Source organism: Protobothrops mucrosquamatus, unplaced genomic scaffold (assembly GCF_001527695.2).
Source record: "Protobothrops mucrosquamatus isolate PMUCROS unplaced genomic scaffold, P.Mucros_1.0 scaffold2037, whole genome shotgun sequence".
In the NCBI taxonomy this organism is placed as follows: Eukaryota; Metazoa; Chordata; class Lepidosauria; order Squamata; family Viperidae; genus Protobothrops; species Protobothrops mucrosquamatus.
In genome coordinates, this window is record NW_015388144.1 from 89,065 (window position 1) to 111,194 (window position 22,130).

The following is a 22,130-nucleotide window of genomic DNA, read 5'->3' on the forward strand; positions in this document are numbered from 1 at the left end:
TTTCCCCCCCCCCCCCCCCATTAAGCGCCAGAAGCTGAGGTAGCGATTTAGTGCGTGCATTTCGCAGAACGCGTCAAGTTTGATGTTCAGTTTGGTTAAGCTTTTTGGGGAAGGGGGGGTCCATAAGTACTGTGCAAACACTAGCCCCTTAGGTTAGTTTCTGCTTCAAGGGCCAACCCAGAGCACGAATTTAATTGAGAAACGTGGCGAAGCGGGTGCCTTGGGAAAATGAAGCCGCGTCCTGAAATGCCCGTTCCTGAAACACCTTAGGAAACACAATTGTCCGACCGCAGAGTGACTGTTTTGTAAGGAGGTGTCAGCGGGAATTGTTTTTATTTCGGCGTTAAGAAGGACGCGGAGAGTTGGGTCCAGCGCGGGTAGCAGCAGTGGAAGGGGGCAGGTCACTTCTCTCCCGGGCAAGTCTGAACCGGGCAATTATAAACCCTGGCCTGTCCCCAATAATTGCTCATGGCCTCTTCTAGAAGGCATCCAACCAGCCTGGTGCGGTCCACGGCTGGAGGATGCTAGAAGATGCTCGCAGGTAAATGAGCTTAAGGCTGCAACCCTGCCTTCTTTTGCTTCCTCTGGGGCAAGCCTTAGGGAAGGTCCTGCTCCCTTCTCCGGGGCGGTTGACAGTTGAAGTTCTTGCCTTGACGGCTCTGCCGGGAAAACTCCAGTCGGAAGGGGCGGACGAGCCACTGAAAGCCTCTTCCCGGCTGAGGTGGTGCCCACCAGCTCAGAGGGGCCTCTTTGATGGAGCGGGCAGAATTGGAGGCGCCCATGCAGAGGCGAAGCCCCTTGGCCTCTCTCGCTTCTTGGACGGCTCCTTCGCCGCTTCTGCCCAGATCCCCCTCCCTCCATCTCTCGATCCGGCCCCTTTATACCCGTTTCGGGAATTCCCGAAGAAGGGCGCGGGGTTGTAGGAAGCCTCCTCGGGGATTCGCCTGGGTGCCACCGCGGCAAACGGGGGAGGGCAGGTGGGTAGTTTTAAGATTTCGAAACGCGCTTCTTAAGGCCTTTTCCTCCCCTTGGTGGCTTCCCGGGAACGCAGCGATTTGGAGAGGGAGGGACGGTGCCGCTATCAGTTTTCTCTCTCTCTCTCTCTCTCTCTCTCTCTCTCTCTCTCTCTCTCTCGGCTTCGTTTCCTCCAGAAATGAAGCCCCTTTGGGAACCGGCCTCGGAAAGAAGCGCGCGCGTTTGCAGTCGCATCCAGAACTGCCTCGCTTCCACTTCCACTTCCAAATCGGGCAACATCTGTGTGCGAGACAAGAGAATCTCCGACTCTGGCCTAAATAGAAGATCCGAAATCATTGCTACCCAGCCAACCTCGTCTTTACTTCTCCCAGATTAAGCATCTTGGGGTACCGAACAATTTGGGGTCGCGCCCTGCATTGGCCCCGTCTATTACTCCTGTCCGAAAGAGGAAGAACTTCCGCGTAAAAGTAGAAGATCCCAGGCTTGGGCGCACGGCATCTTCCTAGGTCCCACCTAAAATTCCCGCCCCGAAAGTTCAGGGCCGACTAGTCAGCGCCCCCAATAGTACCCATGTCCGGCCAATGGTCTTCCTGCGCTGCTCCGGTGTGCCTAAAATCCGGGAAAGGATTTTAGTAGTATTTCCCCGCTTCTCTCGCGCTAGTTTCTTCGCACTTTTGAAATTACGCCTCGCGTTCCCATTTCTCGACGGTTCGGCGGAGGGGGAGGGCAGGGATCCGGGTTCAGGTTTTAGCTACTTCTCTCCCTGGCCAAGAGAACTTCCCTCTCCTCCCCCNAAGGAAGGAAGGAAGGAAGGAAGGAAGGAAGGAAGGAAGGAAGGAAAGTTGTCGTAAGACTTTCTTCTTTGTTTTTAGTTACCAGCATTTGAAGGAGTTTGCAAGAGTTTGCAAGCTCAGCCTTCAGAGTCTCTTTAAATCCTTGAGCAGTTGATGTATTTTCTCTGGTCGGTTGAGACAGCAAGGAAAAAGAGTTAAGGTAGAATGATTTTTTTTAAAAAAAAAAAGACAAATTGTAAAATATGTAAAAATTGCAGTTCCTTCCCTTCCCCCTTCTCTTCATCTCCCTTTCTAAAATACTGTTTTAAGTTGTTGGGTTTTTTCCCCCCACTTAGACTACTAGTTTTGTAAATTTGAAATGGGGGTTAGGTAAACATTTTTTTTAAGGTGACTTGTTATAGACGAACTTTCAAAGTACAGAGAAAAGTTACTTTTCCACTTAGTCATCTGATTTTTAATTTTTAAATGCAATTACATTTTAAATATCTTACCGATAAATGGTGATCTTTATCCCAAGAATAATAAACTGAAGAAAAGTAACTGCAGCCTCAGGCATGTAAACCTCAGAGTAGGATGTCTTGAACTAGTCCTGCCTACTTATGTGTAAGCACAGATAGGAGTGAACTAAGAGTTTAATACTTTGGAAAACCCAGTTTTGGGGATTAGTACAATAAAATGCTTGCTGTATTTAGAACTGTGGTTCGTTTTAACAGGTTTTATTCTGCTACTTTGAATTTGGAGAGAATAATTTTGGTTACTAAAAAAAAAATATGTTGTTTCAAAATTGTGTTTTCCTGTTTTGAGGATTTAAAGGGAAATAAAAAAAACCCTGGATGTCCTGGAATTGTTTTCCCCAGTGAAGAAATAATGCATCAAATGTTTTGTATACATTCTCATAGGGTTTAATTCCTCCCCCTATTTTTCTTCTTTTTTCCCCCCCTAGTGTCTCAGTTTAAAATGGTGAATTACTCTTATGATGAAGATCTTGAAGAACTTTGTCCTGTCTGTGGAGATAAAGTGTCTGGGTATCACTATGGACTCCTTACCTGTGAAAGTTGCAAGGTTTTGTACAATTTATTTTCATGGGAAAAAGTGGGGGAGGGAGCTGAAAAATCAGATCGAGAAAAATGCTAGGTAATCGTGCTTCTGTTATTATTATTTTTTTAATGGAAAAAGAATATTGTGAAGATGTGCAGTAGCATTCTCGGAAGGCAGAAGTTATGCAGAGAGTAAAGAGTAAGAAGGGTTTCTTTTAATGGAAAGAAAAACTTGCCCACGGTATTCTGTGTAGGGTAGCTATATTTAATGCCTTTAAATATTTGGTTGTCGTGAAGTGATGTAGTTGTAGAGAGACTTTCATTCCCAGCTGTCCTCAATATTGATTTTAGTTGATTTATATACATTGAGTATTATTGTTGCTGCATCTTGTTCCTGATAAATTTCAGGGTTACAATATTGAAGGCAACTGTTTCAAGTTTTTCATCTTTCAGGATGCAAATGTAAATTTCTCTTGACATTCTTTTTATGCTTGCACATGCTTATAAGTGTGCGTATAGCCTCCTACATACACAGCATTTTATGTCCATATTTATCTGCAAGGTGATTAAGTGGAAATCAATTAAATGGTTTCAAAATGCTGTTCATCACTATGAAGAATATTTTTTGCTCATGCATTCTATTTTATATCAGGCAGAGTCTCAAAATTATAGAGGAGTGCCATGCAACCAGCTATTAAAACCAGACTTGCCTTAGATCTGGAGTACATTGCAATTGTGTAAAATATTTCTGTATTGGGAAAGAAACCAAGCAAATTAGTACTAAAGCAACATCATTTTAACACTGCTTTCTGGAGTAATACATATATAATTTTAGGACTATAGAAATATTTATGCAGTAAAAACCTGCATCTGTTGGAGTTACATGAATCAAATTTGGTAAGGGAACTTTTGAGCAAGTCAGTATTCATGCTGAATCAAAAGTTAATCACATTATAATACTACCCCCATGTATTTATGCTTACCATCCACTATTCCCAAAGAGACGTAAGAACTAGAATATCTGTTATTTAGTACATGATTTTAATCATCGTGGTCACCAGAAATATTTTATGCTGCTGTACTTAGTGTTGAGGGAAGGGAGAAGAAAGACAGCCTTGCAAATAACTTTTTTTTGAAATCCCAAAAAGTTTAAAATTCAGCTTAAAATTGAGAATCTTTAGAGACAGCTTAAAATTTAGTTTTAAATACCAGAGAAGTAAGATGACAGCAGTAATGATGGATGATAAACTGAAGAATAGTACACCAGCAGAGGCATGAGTAACCAGAGTAACAAGTGGTAGATTGGGGAACACTCTTTCATTTGGGACTTAGAACTGAGTTAGGATTCCTATTGGTGAAGTCTAAAAATAATAATAATAATAGGCAAATACAAGTTTGATTTGTCTTAAAATTCTGCATTAGGCGATTTTGAAAGGCCACTTTCAAAAATTAGAATCATTTGAAAGAATTTTAATTCATTCAAATGGCTACTGGTAGATGATGGCGAGGGAAACAACACAGATGCCTGGCCAGGATCTGATTAAATCAATGCCAGCACAGACTAGCCTCAGAAAAATTCTGCCTGTGGCCTAGTGGGTTTCCTCCAAGGAAATCTGGAACCAAACCAGCCATTTCATAAATGCTGAACTAGCAGGATGAAAGTAGAAGAGAGATTTGGTGAATGTTTTCATAATCTGAAGTCAAATTCCTGGTTCGGGGCCTTTGTGCCAAATTTGTAAACATGTTCTATCTATTTTACAGGGCTTCTTTAAGCGAACAGTCCAGAATAACAAAAGGTACACATGCATAGAAAATCAAAGCTGCCAAATTGACAAAACTCAAAGAAAACGCTGCCCTTATTGTCGGTTTCAAAAATGTCTAAGTGTTGGGATGAAGTTGGAAGGTAAGGTCTACAGTTGTTCCTACATAAGAATAAAAATAATAACTAATAATATTAAATACAAATCCTTCTACGTGCATTATTTAGACTGCTGTCATCTGAGGTGTTACTTCAAAGAATTATTGCTTATGATGGATCATAAAGAATTGAAGCTTACAATTCACTAACCAGAAGTTTATTTCAATGAGCTTTGAAGACTCCCTTGTCCCATATGCTGATGTGGTACTTAGATGTACATTTCAGATGTAAGCATTAGAACATGCAGGGTCAATATGTATAATTGTACAGTTCTGGTATTTCCAAAGAGTGCAGACTATCTGGAATTAATCATAAATACTTAGAACAAATAACACTGATTTCTTTAGGCAAACAAAATTCAATCAGAGTAGGCAAAATAAGTAATTGAAGTAAAATTGGTGATGTAGTGATTTCTAAAATTGAAAACATTTCAGGCATATCCGAGAGTTATAAATACAATACAGCATATTGGACATTTTTCCCCTTCTCAGGGACAACTGATCAGTCTTGTTTATCAGTGGAATTCCTTGTAGGGAGGGATTATGCAGCTGAGCTAATCATTGACTAAACAATGATTTAGCACTTCATAGAAAGAGGGCTTGGTTTTCTTAAAAAAAACAAAAACAAAACCCCCACAATACTCATCCAGTACAAATAGTTTTCAGTTTTTATGAAATTATTAAGGCATATTATAATGCTTCATAGCCCATTGATAAAATATGGGTACATCTTGTCACATTATTGTGTTCAGAGTAAATTACTATTACAGAATTTGAAACAAGGAAACAAAAGTTAGCTTGAAAAATATATATTGTAACCATGAATCTTGCTGTCAAAAAGTTTTGAAACTTTTCTGATAAATACTTGCCTAATGTAGACAATTAGTAGTGTTTTTTTAACAGTGATTATTGATGGAATTCCGTTTTGTCATATTTTTTTTGTAACTACAAATTCAACAGTCTACGTGGTTCCACCTGTGTTAGGTTAAATCATTGCTAGTTTGAAATGCTGTATGTCATTTTCATTAGTTTATAAGAATTCAAATATCAATGATGAAGTATTTGTATTTACTGTATATATATGTGACCCAAGTTATGGAAGCTGTCTTATTCTTCATTAATTCTCCTCACTGATATTTAACAGACCATTACAAACACAGCATTGGGAACATTCCATTGATAGCTATTGGTCTTAGTTTTAACATTTAGTACTGTGCTGTTTATTAGTTTTAATTTTCATATTTTTTTAAGATGTGGAACTATAATTATTAATGATTTCAATCTTTAGACAGCTAATGAGTAACTTAATTTTTATTGGTAGAGACATTTGATTTTTTTAAAAAGTTGCTTTAATTCTGGAGTTAGTGATTATTATTTGATTATAAACATTCTTACGGTTTACTTCCCTTTCAAAAAGTCACCAGCATTGGTTCAGTTCATTAATTCTCAAACTCAAGACTGCAACTCAGCTAAGTTTCTCATTAGAACTTCACTATTTTCTTATGGGCAGATGTAGAAATTGTGAACAGCTTAGCCCATAGAGTTTACAATCCATAAACTTCTCATTCCAGAATAAATTCTGCTTATGCCAATTAAACCTAACTTTATAGCTGTTCAAGCTCCCCTTGAACTACTGCAATCTAGACAGGAATCAACAGATAATATCAGGGTGGAGATAAAAGTTATTTCATCAAATGTCTGTTTTGAAATCTGCATTTCCCAAAATAATGATAATACAATCAATGGGAACGGATATGTAGCAGGAAAGAATTCTCAGCTGATTCTATACTTTTTACTCCTCTTTTGCAAATGCACCTTACAAGGTCAGTCACACAGACACATATACTTGTTTGCTTCTTGCTTAGGAGCAAAAAATATTCAGAACATTTGGAACGGGAGCAAGAACTCAAGATGTAAGCCCTTATTTGCCAATTCTTTTCAAAAGTGCTTTCTCTGTCTATACTGGCATTGCCTAGAAATGTTTTGATATTTTTTACCTCTGTTTTATCCAGAGAAGCTATGATGTCTACTACTGACTTAATAGTCTTTCCATTAAAAAAAAAAATCAATAAGGAACACAAGAGTATGGCAGAAGAATGTGACAGATTGTTTCACTGAAAACATGAATATTGTGAAACCATGTTAGAAATGTTAGGAGGATGCATGTACATAAAGTCTTCTGTGAATGAAGGGTCCTTGGTGCTCTCTGAGCCTGGTTGTATTCTTGTAGACATTTCATTACCCAAACTAGGTAACATCATCAGTGCTTTCCCAAAAGTGCTTCTTCAAAAGGCAACTGGACTTTGTTTTTTGTTGACGATGTTTCTGAAGAAGTTTCTTGGATAAGAAGGGGAACAATCTTCAAGATAAGACAAAATCCAGTTGCCTTTTGAAAAAGCACCTTTGGGACAACCAAATCAAATCAAACCAAATCAAATCAAATCAAATCAACCTTTATTGTCAGAGTACAACATGTGTACAATGAGATTGCCTAAGCCTCCCTTCGTGCACACACACACACACACACACCCCGACACAACTCACAGTGACAACAAACACACAATCTTATTGCACCATGTGAACTTACATGACCTGGATGACTGAGAGTCTCCATAGACATCCTCCGTGCTAGTCATTAGCATTGATGATATTATCTAGTTTGGGTAATGAAACATCTGCAAGAAAACAACCAAGCTGAGAGAGCACCAAGGACCCCTCAGATCAACCCTGAGCTATAAATATTCTCCTTTATTCTTCTGTGAATACACTGAAAAATCCCATTTATCATTTTACATACTATATGCTGTAGCCCTAACCTTTCACAAGTTGTTCAATGAGATACACAGAGGTGAAGCATATCAAATGTGCTCAGAGACCTTTAATGCTAGTTTTCAAAAACAAAAAAATGTGACTTGACTTCTTCGCTGAATGGGTTGTTACAGCTCTTGTATGGAGACGATAATTAAGAAAAGAGGTCTGTGTATCTTCTTTGAATGTGTTACATGCCTCTTATATCTTGGAAAATCCATAATCGGAGGAGGTTGAATTCACCTTTTTCCTAAAAAAAAAAAAAAAGCAATCAAAAATTAATCCCAGAATGTGGCATGGTTGAGTAGTGTAGATAAAACTATTTAACTATAATTTGTTAGGCGTTTCTGTTTACTTTTCCTTTGCCAGCAGCAAAATAAGAGTGGATGTGTTTCCATCCAATATTTGTTTTCTTATTTATTTATTAAAGATTACTTAGCAATATTCTCCTATATTAACAGACTTCCTCTTTGTTATCAGCAGGATGGGAAGGAACTCCTGCTTTCAGCTATAAACATTTTTTAATATTTATATGCATGTTTCCTTGATTATGATACATAGTCTTGCATTCTAGTTCATAAATTACATTTTAGGATCAAATCATTAATTGTTAACCTCTTTATGATAGTTTTATAGGTCTCTGTATACCTAGGATTTCTAATACATTTTTAATGGCATGCTAATCTATGAGATAAAAGCTTAGTAACGTAACCTCCAGCTATCTCAGCATGTCACCGAGCTGTCAAAGGCCCTTCTTATTGTCTGAATACCTTTGGGAAGGTATTGGTCTTGGTAAAATATTGCTGCTTTTAAAACATGTTCTAGCAACATAGTACTGTAACCCAGAGTAGCATTTTTTTCTCCACAACCTTAATTCTGATATGATTTGTATTGGAAGTTGCAAAATCCTTTCATTTTGGTGACACTTTGCTCTTTATCATAGACAATCAACTTGAGGAAATAACAACAGTGCAATTTATTACCTCTCTCCAAAATTGGCGAGCTTCCTATTTTCAGAATAAGGGCCAATGTGAAGAGCATTAAATTGCCTTTAAATAACATCTACTCAATGGGTTAAGTCAAAAGAGTATAACAATTAGAAAAAAATAAATGATAAGCCTTTTGAAAAGCTGTTATTAAAAGCTCTTGCCCAGCCCCAAAATGCAATCTAGAGTCCTTTAGAAGAATTTTTTACACCCTATCCTCTTAGATTTACTAGAAAATTTAATACACCAAGCTTGAATTATGCTCTTTTAGATTCCTCACCAGTATGGCTTTCATCCAGCAATATAACAAGAAAGCAGTAAATTCTTGCAAATTAATACAATATGTTTATTCACAATGTTAGACCTTCTCTGGTGGTTCATCAAAAGTGAAATTACAATAAATAGCAATAGCGCTTAGACTAATATATACCATTTCATAGTGCCTTGCAGCACTCTTTGAGCAGTTTACAGAATCAGCATATTGTCCCTAACAATCTAAGTCCTTTTACTGACTTTAGAACGATAGAAGCCTGAATTAACCTTGAGCCAATCAGGATCGAACTCCCAGCAGTAGGCAGAGTTAGATTGCAATACTGCATTCCAATTACTGCGCCACCACAGCACACTAAAATAAAATAAAAACCGTTAAAACAGCTACTGCGTACTCAACATAAACTTGTACTACAGGTTGATCAAGGACTGAAAATGATGAGATTCCTGTCAATATGTGTATTTGTATCATGTCTGCAATGTGACACCTATAACTTTCTTTTTTTTCACCACTACATTCAACAGCCGTGAGAGCTGACCGAATGCGTGGAGGTCGGAACAAATTTGGACCCATGTACAAGAGGGACAGGGCACTGAAGCAGCAGAAGAAAGCGCTCATCCGAGCAAATGGACTCAAATTAGAAGCCATGACTCAGGTGATTCAAGCGATGCCCACTGATCTCACAATATCTTCTGCCATCCAGAACATCCATTCTGCCTCCAAGGGCCTACCTCTGAACCACACAGCCTTGCCTCCCACAGACTATGACCGAAGCCCTTTTGTCACCTCTCCAATTAGCATGACAATGCCGCCACATGGTAGCCTGCAAGGTTATCAGAGCTACAGTCACTTTCCAAGCCGTGCTATCAAGTCTGAGTACCCTGATCCTTATACCAGTTCTCCAGAGTCGATAATGGGCTACTCTTACATGGATGGTTACCATCAGACCAGCTCACCAGCAAGTATTCCTCACCTGATTTTGGAACTCTTGAAGTGTGAGCCAGATGAGCCACAAGTCCAAGCTAAGATTATGGCCTACTTGCAGCAAGAGCAGGCCAACAGAAGCAAGCATGAAAAGCTCAACACTTTTGGGCTTATGTGCAAAATGGCTGACCAAACCCTCTTCTCAATTGTCGAGTGGGCTAGGAGTAGCATATTCTTCAGAGAACTTAAGGTATGTCATGCAATTCTTTCATGGGCTGTGGTCACTCTGAGAGTGAGATGGGCAGTAACTGAATTGGATAAATAAGTGAACAAACAAAATAAGAGTTTTTGGTATATAAGAAAACCTGATTAGCGTTTGATTCATACAACTTATATTTGTGTATTGTTCTTTGAGAAAAAGCTGTTGAGAGAAACATTTCAAAATGTTATGACCATTTGGATGTCACTAATTATCAGTGGAAAAGCTGAATTGGATGTTTAAGTCAAGATTTTTATCTAAACCTAAAAAAATCAGGGGGGGCGGACTCTGAGATCTTGCCTGGTTAACTTAATTATGATTATAGGCTATTATTGAATAACAGCATTAGTTATTAAATAACAGCATTAGTAGAAATAGACCAGAACAGTTGCAGCAATGAGTATGAAAAGCCACCCCTTTGCTGCCCTATTGCCCATTGGTTTCTTTCTTGGAAGGTAGAAAAAGAGGGCTATTGATAGAGAAACAGATAAAAAAAGTCTTTGGTAAAATATTTTGGAAGCAACATTGGGAAAAAATATATTTTATAGGTCCTAGTGTATGACTCCTGAAAGAAAGAGTTAAAAATATGAACTAGAATGGAGAACCTATGGCCTCCAGATGTTGCTAGAGCTTCACTGGCCAACTTGACTTGGGCTTCCAGAAATTGGAGTCCAGAATATTTGGAGATTTTCCAGGTTCCCACTTCTATTGATCAAAGTGGGAACCTGGAAAATCTCCAAATATTCTGGACTCCAATTTCTGGAAGCCCAAGTCAAGTTGGCCAGTGAAGCTCTAGCAACATCTGGAGGCCATAAGTTCTCCACTGATTATCCTTTAAGCTATCGTCAATGAGTCATAAAATAAAAATAAATGATATGGGTCCATGAACATTCAACTATACTGCAAAAAAGACTATGTGTACATGTTACATAAAGTAACAAATGTCTAAGACTAAGCCTAGTTCTGTGATCAGGTGCATTATGAAATAAGAGTTAATTTTCTACTTGCTGGATTCAGTAAGATTCACTGAGCAAAAAAAGCAACTGTTAGATAGGAGAATAGTAACAGTTCTATTACTGAAAATAATTGTACTTTTAGGGCTCCATATATGCAGTATATTTAAGATGAAATTCAGGATCAACAAGTATTATGTATGTTTTTGATATATAAACACATATCCTGTTAGCTTGTAGCCACTCCAGAGTCTTCTAAAAATGGTGCTAAAACAGGTCTCTGGACAGATTGCTGAAGCCCAACAAAAATCCATATTCTGGAGAAGCAGGCTAATGGTGAGCAAACTGAGGAGAAGAATCAGAACAAAATCATTACTGAGTTTTTCTGACCAATGGAAGAAAGAATGTAGGATGAGAAGGTGGACTGTTTTAAAGAAGACAGCTGTAGGGAAGTGGGGAAATAGGATTGCAATCCATTGATGACAGCACAAAGGACAATGGGATTATGGTAAATAGCAGGAAAAAATACTTTTTATTGGTGGAAAACAGTGCCGTGTAAGCTACCCACCCATAAAAAAAGTAAGCATTGGAAGTCACTGGGAATGACCTTTCTCAATGCCTTTGAATGATATTTGGAAAAGGATCTCAGATTTCACAGCTCTTATACAACCTTTCCTAGGGTAAAGAACTAGAACAGTGATGGTGAAGCTTTTAGAGACCGAGTGTCCAAACTGCAGTCCAAAACCCACTTACGCATCGTCGGGTGCCAGGTGGGTGTGGCCCATTGGCTGGGCGTGGCCCATTGGCTTGGCGTGGCTGCGGTGGTAACAGCAGACTGGGTGGGACTAAAAAGTTCAATCAATCAATTCCAACTTTGCAAGATCTTTTTTTTCCTGCGAGAAGTTGAAATTGATTGAACCTTTTTTTTTTTTGCACATGGCGGCGGAGGCCTAAAGCGAAAAGGTTTTATAAAACCCAGCTGAAGGCCTAGGACTGGGGCGATGGCGCACATGCCTACAGAGAGGGCTCTGAGTGCCGCCTCTGGCACCCGTGCCATAGGTTCGCCACCACTGGACTAGAACCAATAGGTTCGCCACCACTGGACTAGAACCAATAGCCTTTTAGAACACGAGGCAACTGGACTTTCTTTTTCCTCTTTGAAGAAGTTTCACTTCTCATTCGAGAACCTTCTTCGGCTCTGACTGGGTGGTGGGGAATGGAAGAAGCTTCTTGAATGAGAAGCAAAACATCTTCAAAGAGAAAAAAGAAAGTCAAGTTACCTTGTGGAAAAGCACCCTTGGGACAACTGTGACCTGGATGACTGAGAATCTCCATAGACAGCCTTTTAGAGCCCTTCATTTTTAAGTCTTCTGCTCCCAAAGCTGGAGGAAAGGCAGAAGCAAACAAACCCTGGTCAGTATCTGAGGGAGGTGGACAGTTTAGAACTATGAAATATAAATAAATAAAAACAAATAAAAGCAGTTAAATTAGAGGTGCACTTTTGTAGCATCATCTTTTAGTTAGTACATTGTTCCCTATTGCCGAGAGGCTTATTTTCTCTTTTTCCTAAAATTTATAACATTCTCTGTCCCAAGAGTTATTTTCCACTACATGTCACATTTTGTGTACATATTGATTTTATGTATTATAGTTATTTTTACTACCTCAAAAGAGCTGAAGAAGGTTTTTAAAGTATATATATATAATGTGCAGTTAACTAATTCAAATGGAAGCATAAGGGAAAAGAAAGCAAGGTGTTAAAAACCAGGTTAAATTGAGAACTTAAGATGCTACATTAAAGCTGTGGAAAATATAAAGACCCAGCACTGCAAAGAGAGTTTTTAGAAATAGTATTTTGTAACTGGGATGCCACTACAGAAGATTCTCTCCATTCATCTGGGGAATAGGATACCCGCATTGCTCCTTTTAAAGTTTTTGATGTACACACATATTCCTTTGTCAGAAAAGACACAGTGTAGAAGCAGATTATGATCAGAATATCCAATGCACATAATTTACCCATTCAATTTTGATTTAGCACTTTTTTAAAAAAAAAAACCACCTATATTTAAGGAATTCTTCTCAAAACATTTGTAATCATCTAACCCAGAAATTCCCAATGTATGGTTACCAAAGCTATAGGCTATCTATGTCACAACCTTCTGGAATGTATCTTGGAAGGTCTAAAGTTTTGCATAATCAGAAGTCACCGTGTGATAATAAATTACCACGTTATGGAGTTCAGCTATATTTTTTCCTCTTATTAGCCTTCTATGCGCTTGGAAGGTTTGCAGATAATCTTTTACTTTTTATATGAAAGAATGTTAGAGTTGATTAAAGTCATAGACACACCATGTCTATGTTCAAGAGGTAGGGCCCAAATATTGATGGAAAATAGCGAGAACGGAGTGTTCGAATTTCACTATATGCATTGGATAGAATCCATAACATCACATGCATTCATTGTGGCTTCATCAAACAAATAACGCAGATGATCTAATCTGCGCCGATTGCATCACGATGTGAATGAAATACAGTGCGTTCTTTGCATAACGTACTCAGTGCTATCATGCATGATGTTAATCTTCTCTTTACTTCGTCTACAAAGAAACTGCCATAGGTATCTTCGTAGGGGCAAGCGCCTAAATATGCAGTATAAGGTTGTGACAGAAACTCTGCCCCTTACGCAGTGGTGGGATTCAAATATGTGAACAACCGGTTCTCTGCGTGGATGCCACTTCCGGAAGTCCATTCTAGGCCTGGGCAACAAAAAATTAGCTACTGGTTCTGCCGAAGTAGTGCGAACTGGCTGAATCCCACCACTGCCCTTGTGTACCAGTATGTGACATCATGACACAAGTATGAAACAGCAGGTCTTGCATTGCAACATTGCAATACACATTTCATCATCTGGGTTAGGAATAGACCTTGTGAGCATGCCTTTACCTTTATTTTGGAAATGGACATCGAAGATATCCTGAACCCAAATGTTCCAAGCAGGAACATTTTGTTACAGAATGCTCCCTTGTTCATTTTTTATTCCCAGTCATCAATTAAATTCAAAGCAGCACGTACATGAGCCAGAGAGATCAGTTACTGAATTTGCTTAGTTGTAGCAGGATTATGGTATCATGTACTCCCAAACTACACATCTTGGGGACATTTCTAAATCTCACCCACTTCTCTGCTATTCTTTTCCACTGGTTTCCCATCTATTTATGTTAACTGACATAATACATTTTGGAAGAGATTGTTCGTGAAACACCATCTTCTTTTATGTAAATGCCATGGAAAATTTTGAAGCTGCTGTTCCAGAGAGATCTTCAGCTTCCTTCCTTAATTTTAGGGAAACTGCTTATTTTAGATTAGCGAGCAGATCTGGAATATTAAGGGCACAACAAGACACCTTCTTAATTAATTGCCATGGAAAGAATTTTCATATTTACAAAATGGCTTCTGTGATGGGTGTGGCCAGTGATAAAACATCCATTTATGATGAGATTGCATATGTCTGCTTTTTAATTAAATACATCTTTTAAAAATATTAAAACCTGGAAGGTGCTTTGGGGTGTATCTATAAGTCTAATGGTGTCCATGAATACCACACTGTATATCCCATCTTAACTAAGAGTAGTTAGGAGATAATGATAACTACAGCACTATGCAATCAAGCATGAAGAGGCAGAGATGGGTTTTACTGGTTTTTCCTTTAAAATGCGATGACAACAAGATCCAGGCAGTTTTCAAATTATATGGCCATACTCTCTCTGTATGAGCTCTCTGGGCCAATCATGGCCAAACTATAAAGCAAGGAATCAATCTCTCTCTTCATTATGAATAATGAAGTAATAATGAATAATGAAGTAATAAATTTAGATGTGGCTTTAAAAAAATCTGAATTAAATTTTCTAGAATATTTGTTTTGCGCACCCTTGAATAGTGAATGACTAGCATTTTGCCCATATTAAATGGTTGGTGCAGGAGACTGAAGAAAGCAGTAGCCCAATTCTTTCTGTCTCTTGAATTACTTTTCTAAAAGAAAAGCTTTGTAAGTTGGTAGAGTTACAAATTTTAGGTTTCTTTTAGAGGCAGCCTTAGCCATTATTGTTCCCGAGGTAACCTGCAAATGGGATTCAGTGATGATAAATACACATTAACCTGTCTGCTAAATGTGGTAGGTAGGACTTCTCATTCTGTTTAAGAGCACAATGGTTACTTTTATGGTGTATGGACGGCAATCCTAACCTAAGAGTCACATTTATGATGTTGATTTATGCATCACACCAAGCTTGGGTTTTTTTTCCAATTTAGTGTGAAGTGGGAATGTAGTCATGTAACTTACTGTAGATTGCAGAACAGTACATTTACAACTCCACCAAGTTTTTAAGTACTTAGAGCCGGGTTTACCAATCTTAACAGAATAACAAAGTTAGAAGGAATTTTGGATGTCTTCTAGTCCAACCCCCTGGTCAAGCAGAAGCTCTTATGCCATTTCAGACAAATGCTTGTCCAATCTTTTCTTCAAAACCCCCAGTGATGGAGTACCCACAATTTCTGAAGGCAAGCCATTCCACTGGTTAATTGTTCTAACTGTCAGGAAATTTGTCCTTAGTTCTAGGTTGCTTCGCTCCTTGATTAGTTTTCATTCATTGCTTCTTGTTCTGCCTTCAGGTGCTTTGGAGAATAGGTTGACTCCCCCCCCTTCTTGGTGGCAACCCCTCAAATATTGGAACACTGCTACCCTGTCACCCCTAATCCTTCTTTTCATTAAACTAGACATACCCAACTCCTGCAACCGTTCTTCATATGTTTTAGCCTCCAGTCCCCTAATCATCTTTATTGCTCTTCTCTGCACTCTTTTTAGGATCCCAACATCTTTTTATATCATGGCCACCAAAACTGGATGCAATATTCCAAGTGTGGTCTTGCCAAGGCATTATAAAGTTGTATTAATATTTCACGTGATTTTGATTCTAAAATTTTCAAGGTTAGGAAACCCTGACTTAGAGTGAAGTGCTTAGGATCTTGACTGCTTTGCTAGCCTCTTTTTGCCCTGCCACAATTTAAGATTGTGTTGGTAAAATAGGAATCAAACCGGATAATGTAGCAAATTAGTATCTATGAAAAAAGTTGGTGAGGTGAACAGAAAGCTTTTAGCAAAACTCTTTCCTTGTTGCTGCAAGTTCTAGTTCTGCTCTTAGCAACTGGGAAGAAACAGAAAGCTATCTTCCTTGACATGAAAGTGATACCCACATTTTTTCTCAGGGGACATTCTAACAAAACACTCATAGGCTGTGTCTACCGGAGAGTGAAGTTAAAGGCTTTGCCCAAATCTGGCTTGCTTGCTCCTTGGAGAATGGAAAGGTCTCTGTGAAAATGAGTTGCTAAATAAAAATCTTGGATCAGAAACATCTTAATGATGATTTTTTAAAAAAAAATATGTTGAGGTAACAATAAACAAAGGAAATATGCATGAATAAAGTGTTCTGAAAAGGCAGGCAACAAGTCTTTAAAGGCTATAAATACCACCTAAGCTAGGTCACTATTATTAGCAAAGGTTGAACAAAAGAAGACATCCAGAAATAGATACGGTGGCCTGAGTAAGGGATAGCATGAAATGTCTTGTTTAACCTTACGCAGATATTGTTGCCATAGCATAGGAAATGGTTTTAGCTGGCTCATGAGTTCTGTGGGGTTGAAGGATGTTTCCATGTTGTCCGTTTGCCAAGGAAATTCCTTAACAGGCCTGTTTGCCTAACAGAGGAAATATCAGCCTCCGGGAGTGTCATTGGATGAGATGGCAACATCCATCTTCATTCTGTGGCTGCCGCATTGTTGATTTGCTGGCTTGGAAGGGTCTCCTAAAATTTATAGGGATATTTCACCCTGAAGTTGCACTTTTTGAATGCCAACGGTTAGTTGGTTTAAATAGTAGAAAAGATTGATTCAAAAATCATAATATAATATAGCAAAAAGCTCCTTCCAACTTGGTCTTGTCAGATTCCTGTGTAATTGTCACATGTTGTGTCACAATAACACAACATCTGTAGCCACTTTGCTGTTGTCTTCAAAATGCATTATGTGATACGGTAAAGAAGGGTGACGTTATACAGGTAGTTCTCTACTTACAATCACAATTGAGCCCGGAACTTATGTTGCGAAGTGAGAAATTTGTTAAAGTGAGTTTTGCCCCATTTTACGACTTTTCTTGCCACATTTGTTAAGTGAATCACTGCAGTTGTTAAATTAGCAACATGGCTGTTAAGTGAATCTGGCTTCCCCATTGACTTTGCTTGTCAGAAGGTTGCAAAAGGTGATCGTGTGAGCCGGGATGCTGCAACCGTCATAAATATGAACCAGTTGCCAAGCATCTGAATGTAAATCTCATGACCTTGGAGATGTTGCAACAGTCGTGTGAAAAATGGTCATAAGTCACTTTCTTCAGTGCCATTGTACAGTCACTAAATGAACTGTTGTAAGTCGAGATTGCGAGTCTCCATCGCATCTTGAGCTTTCCTTACAATTTTTGCCACTGTAAAAATTAGGTGGCGTGATAAACCAATGTAAAATAAGATTTATGCTATATTTCTATCCAAATTCCTTCAAGGATGGATGGCACAAGGAGCTGTTCCCCCCCCCCCCAAATACCTCCACTAGAAGTAATCTTCCAGTAGGCAAACATGCTTAATATAACCCCAGCTCTTAGTCTTTGAGAAAGATACAGAACATCCCAGCACGCTGATAAAGCTTTCCTGTGTTCCAATAATAAAGCCTATCCCTTTTGTAGCAGCAGTTTCCAGTTCCTTTGTAGCTGGACAACTTGTGAAGACAAAGTCACTCCTCAGTAACCAACCTGCAGTATCAGTGAGGGAGCCGGGAAACAGATGTTCACCAGGCTATACAATTTGTTGTCACTGTCAATATTACATGGCCCTGTTCCCAACGGAAATTGTTTGTGGATGGAAAAGAATGTGAGGGTGGGGGCACGAGGAGAGGGGAGAATCATATCACAAAGGGGTTTATATTTCTTTCTCTCCGGGTGCAGAGCCCATTCTGAAGAAGCAATTGTGACCCTGGAGCGGCCTTAGCAATCATAACGAAGTGCATCGGCAACTTAGATTTGATTAGCATATAATAAATACTTTGCCAAGTTTACCTATGTGTTTGTTTTTAGAGCTTTCTCTGCTCCCAGAATTCTTAGGAAACCAAATAATCCATCCAAATTTCAACTTTCTTTATTTTAGTTGATTTTATTTGGGGGAGGCATGGACATATGGTAAATTTAACCACAGGGGAAGATTTAGCAAGCCCGCAGAGGCATATCTGCATATATAAAAGCAGGAAGGCTTAAAAAAAAAAAGATTGCGATCTAAATGTTGGCTATGGTAAAAATAATCTATCTTGTTCAGTCTCAATGGAATAAAACGTTTGTATTGAGAAATCCAAATACATACTGTTTTTTTATGTTCTTTTGAAGCTTTTTTTTTTTTAAAATCCTCCAGATCACGTCACTCTCAGAAACTTGTTGTATTTCACTCTGGAGAAAATGCAGAAAACGTTCTCAAAATCTGACATAATTTTCCCCAGCCATAAGTATTTATGTTTAAAAGATATACAGTATAATTTACAATATAAATGTTAGGTATAGTTTTTATTTCATTCGGAGAACCAAGTTATAATTCTCATTATATGTGATTCGGTTTATACAATAGAGTGTATAAACTTTATTTTTAAAAAAAAAATGATTTAAAATGCTAATCAGCTGATAATAGATAAATGCCAAGCAATCGCAACACTCACTTTGATATAAAGGTAGTCCTCAACTTATGACCACAATTGAGCCCAACATTTCTGTTGCTAAGTGGGAAATTTGTTAAGTGAGTTTTGCCCCGTTTTACGACTTTTCTTGCCACATTTATTAAGTGAATCACTTTAAAGATTGATTTTAAAGATTAAAGAGAAAGAAGACTCAGTGTACTTTAGAACATGGGATAATTTCTATCAATGGCTAGAAAAACGAGTCCGAGAAAAAGGAATGTGATATGTAATTTTGAATATATATTAGCAAGAAGAAGGCTATTGAGTGATGAATTAACATATTGTTTATGATAATTAACTATATCTACTATTGTTAGTTAAATACATGTACCCAAACATTATACTGTTTGCTAAATATTGAAAATGTTATTTGGAAAAACTCCAACCCCAACCCTAACCCTAACTCTAACCCAAATGCCAAGCATCTGAATTTTGATCATATGACCATGGGGACACTGCAATGGTCATAAGTGTGAAAAATGGTCATAAGTCACTTTTTTCAGCACCGTTGTAACTTTGAACGATCACTAAATAAACTGTTGTAAGTCGAGGACTACCCGTACACAATAGATATTTTGATCTAACATTCATCTGTCGTTACAAAGCTCAGATATGGGTAGAAACTTACAACGCCAGGAAAATAAGAATTTACTATTTTCTTTTATTAAAAGGGCATTTATGTTTGTTGGCTTCATGGAAGCATTCTAAGCCAGATATATTAATGTATATCATTTAGTAATGTTTGCTACAGAATACAAGAAATGCTTTTTGTCGGAAGAAAGTGAACTTCAGAGTATATTATATATTTATCTGCCACATCATCCTTTTCAAAGATTGTTCAGGTTTCCAGAAATCTTCATAATGATGGACATAATCTCAGAGTGTATTGTTGACAGTAAACGATGGTTTCATTAAATGATTTCCGTTAGATGGGCAGCTTCCCTCCTTCACTTTCTATTTTCATTTGTAGCAAGAACAGAATAAATAAACACACGACTTGGATAATGGAAAGCATAGATCTGAAAGGATATCTGTTTGCAGTGTGTGAATGTTGTCTAACACAGTTATTAATCTGGCTTATTTTAAATCAGGCTTTGCAAATCAACACTGGAGTCTTGGAGAATTTGGCTTCTTTTCTCCTCTCATTGATAAGTCAAAAATTTTCTTTCTCCTTCTCCTTCTCCTTTTTTCCTTCTCCTTCTCCTTCTCCTTCCTCCTTCTGTATTACACATGTACTGACACAAGCAATGACTAACACAAACCTGGACCGTTAACCATCATTTGAAAATTCACTTTAAACCTTAGCTTCAGCAAACTTGATTGTTAACTTCCTGGAGGAAATGGCAAAATAATTTTTTGTGGTAAATGGGAGAGCAAGGGAAATGATTTTTAGTGAATTAATATTATGTTTGTATTGAAACGCGATCTTTTTCAAATTGGCAAAATTGAAACAAGCTTCTGATCATCTTGGATATGGAATATGTGACAATTATATTCTTCCAGAACTACAGCAACCTTGGCATATTATAATACAGCGTGAGGTGACCCTGTGTATGAGTGCCATTCTCAGCAACTTTTAGGACGGTATTTAATTTCAATTTTTTAAAATGTTTTTATTAATTTATTAAATGTATTATGTCTGCCCACTCCAACAGACTCCTTAAGAGTAACTTAGATTTTAAGCTGGAGACAACCTTAGCTCCCACTGTTATTGTACTCTTATTTCTACTCTAATTGAACAAATAATATAATGAGAAATAGTATAAAGCATATCAGTCAGATTTCTTGGGTCATGCAAATAGCAAAACCAAAAAAAAATCTAATGTAGGTATATGTACATTTTTCTTTTAAATTTCAGCTGGCTATTCAATCATGGCATACCTCCCATCGCTATTCTACTGATAATCTTGTTCTTAAAAAGGATTTTTGGCAAGGTATTATTATTGTTGTTGTTTTAGTTGTAGTAGTAATAGTAATAGTAGTAGTAGTAGTTGTTGTTATTATTATTATTATTATTATTATTATTATTATTATATAATTTTGTATGCTGCTAAATCTTTGAGAATCATGGCAAAGTACGATGGCATATTAAAGATAGAATAAGAAGAGCCAATTTGGTCTAGTGGTTAAGGGTAGAAACCAGGAGACTGTGATTTCCAGTCATGTCTTTGGCATGAAAGCTGGCTGGATGATTTTGGGCCAGTAATTCTCTCTGGGACAAGCCAGTCAATTAATTCCTGTCACAACCAGTGAATCAACACTCATTCGATCCCCCAAAAATGGACCCTGAATTTGTGGAAAAAACATTATGAATAATAAAAAAAATTAAAGATAGAATAATAATTTAGAATAAGAAGTAACACAACACATAGACAGAAGGGGGAAAAAATAGTTATCAGCCAATCACTTCTCAGCTTTTTGGCTAAGATCAAGTGTAATTTATCAACCTGATAATGAGTGAACAATCATGTCATAACGGCAAAAATGACCCACTAATGTCCCTCTGGAAAAGTTTCAGTTGTAAAGGCTTCCACAATGCTACCACTGAGTCAAGAGCACTCTATAGAGAAGGAGAAAATGTTAATTAGAACAAGATTTATGTAAGAGGAAGGAATGTATGAATTTGGGCATATGAGCATATTTTGATTGCAATGGTTCCTCAATTTAAGCTAAAACTAGGCAAAAAAAAATCCTGAATTGTGTTAATTCCCAAGAAAATGGGATGGAAAGAGATTTGAACTATAGCCTTGTGAATAGGGAAAGTACATTCTTTCAATTCTTTTCTTTTCCTTTTCCTTTTTAAAGCCATTTTTCTCACAGCAGAATTAATTATAATGGAACCCACAACAGAAGAAAACAACAAGAGGGAAGGACTACAAATTAATTTTCTCTCCCAAATCCCCAGTTTACTACATCAGTCCAACCTCAGCTGTACTTTATGTTTTCTTCCTGTCTGATAACATAGCTTTGACTCTTAGGAATACTTTCATAACATAAATTTTGCTATTCAGGTTTTGAGATCGATCTTCTTCAGCACTGACACTTTGAGGAAGGTTTAGACCAGGGGTGTTGTTGTGATTCCTCACCAGCCAGTGGATTTGGCAGCTGAGTCTGAGGAATCAGAGGAGGAGGAGGGGCCTGGAGTGACATTAGAGTCAGAGGAAGACTCTGAGGAGCTCCAAGACTTACAGTCAGACGAGGAGCCTGGCCCCTCTACTCGCGCTCAGGCTGAGACACAGCTGTGCTGGGAGCCTGAGTTGGACAGTGATGAAGAACAGCTGGGAAAAATCCCAGATGCACAAATGCGCAGGCAAGAGAAGCAAGTAGGACAGAGGAATGCAATGGGGCGGCTCCAAAGGCAAAGGAGAAGGCATTAGGAAGCCACGCC

At 38.1% G+C, this 22,130-nt stretch overlaps 1 protein-coding gene across 1 annotated transcript in view; it reads left to right on the top strand.

Annotated features, from left to right (window-relative positions):
- Positions 1 to 22,130, top strand: part of LOC107294643 (nuclear receptor subfamily 5 group A member 2) — a 162,907-nt gene that overhangs the window by 61,331 nt on the left and 79,446 nt on the right. Inside the window, 3 exon segments of the mRNA XM_015823894.1 lie at positions 2,713 to 2,831; positions 4,568 to 4,709; positions 9,313 to 9,962. Coding sequence (XP_015679380.1) covers positions 2,713 to 2,831; positions 4,568 to 4,709; positions 9,313 to 9,962 — 911 coding nt within the window.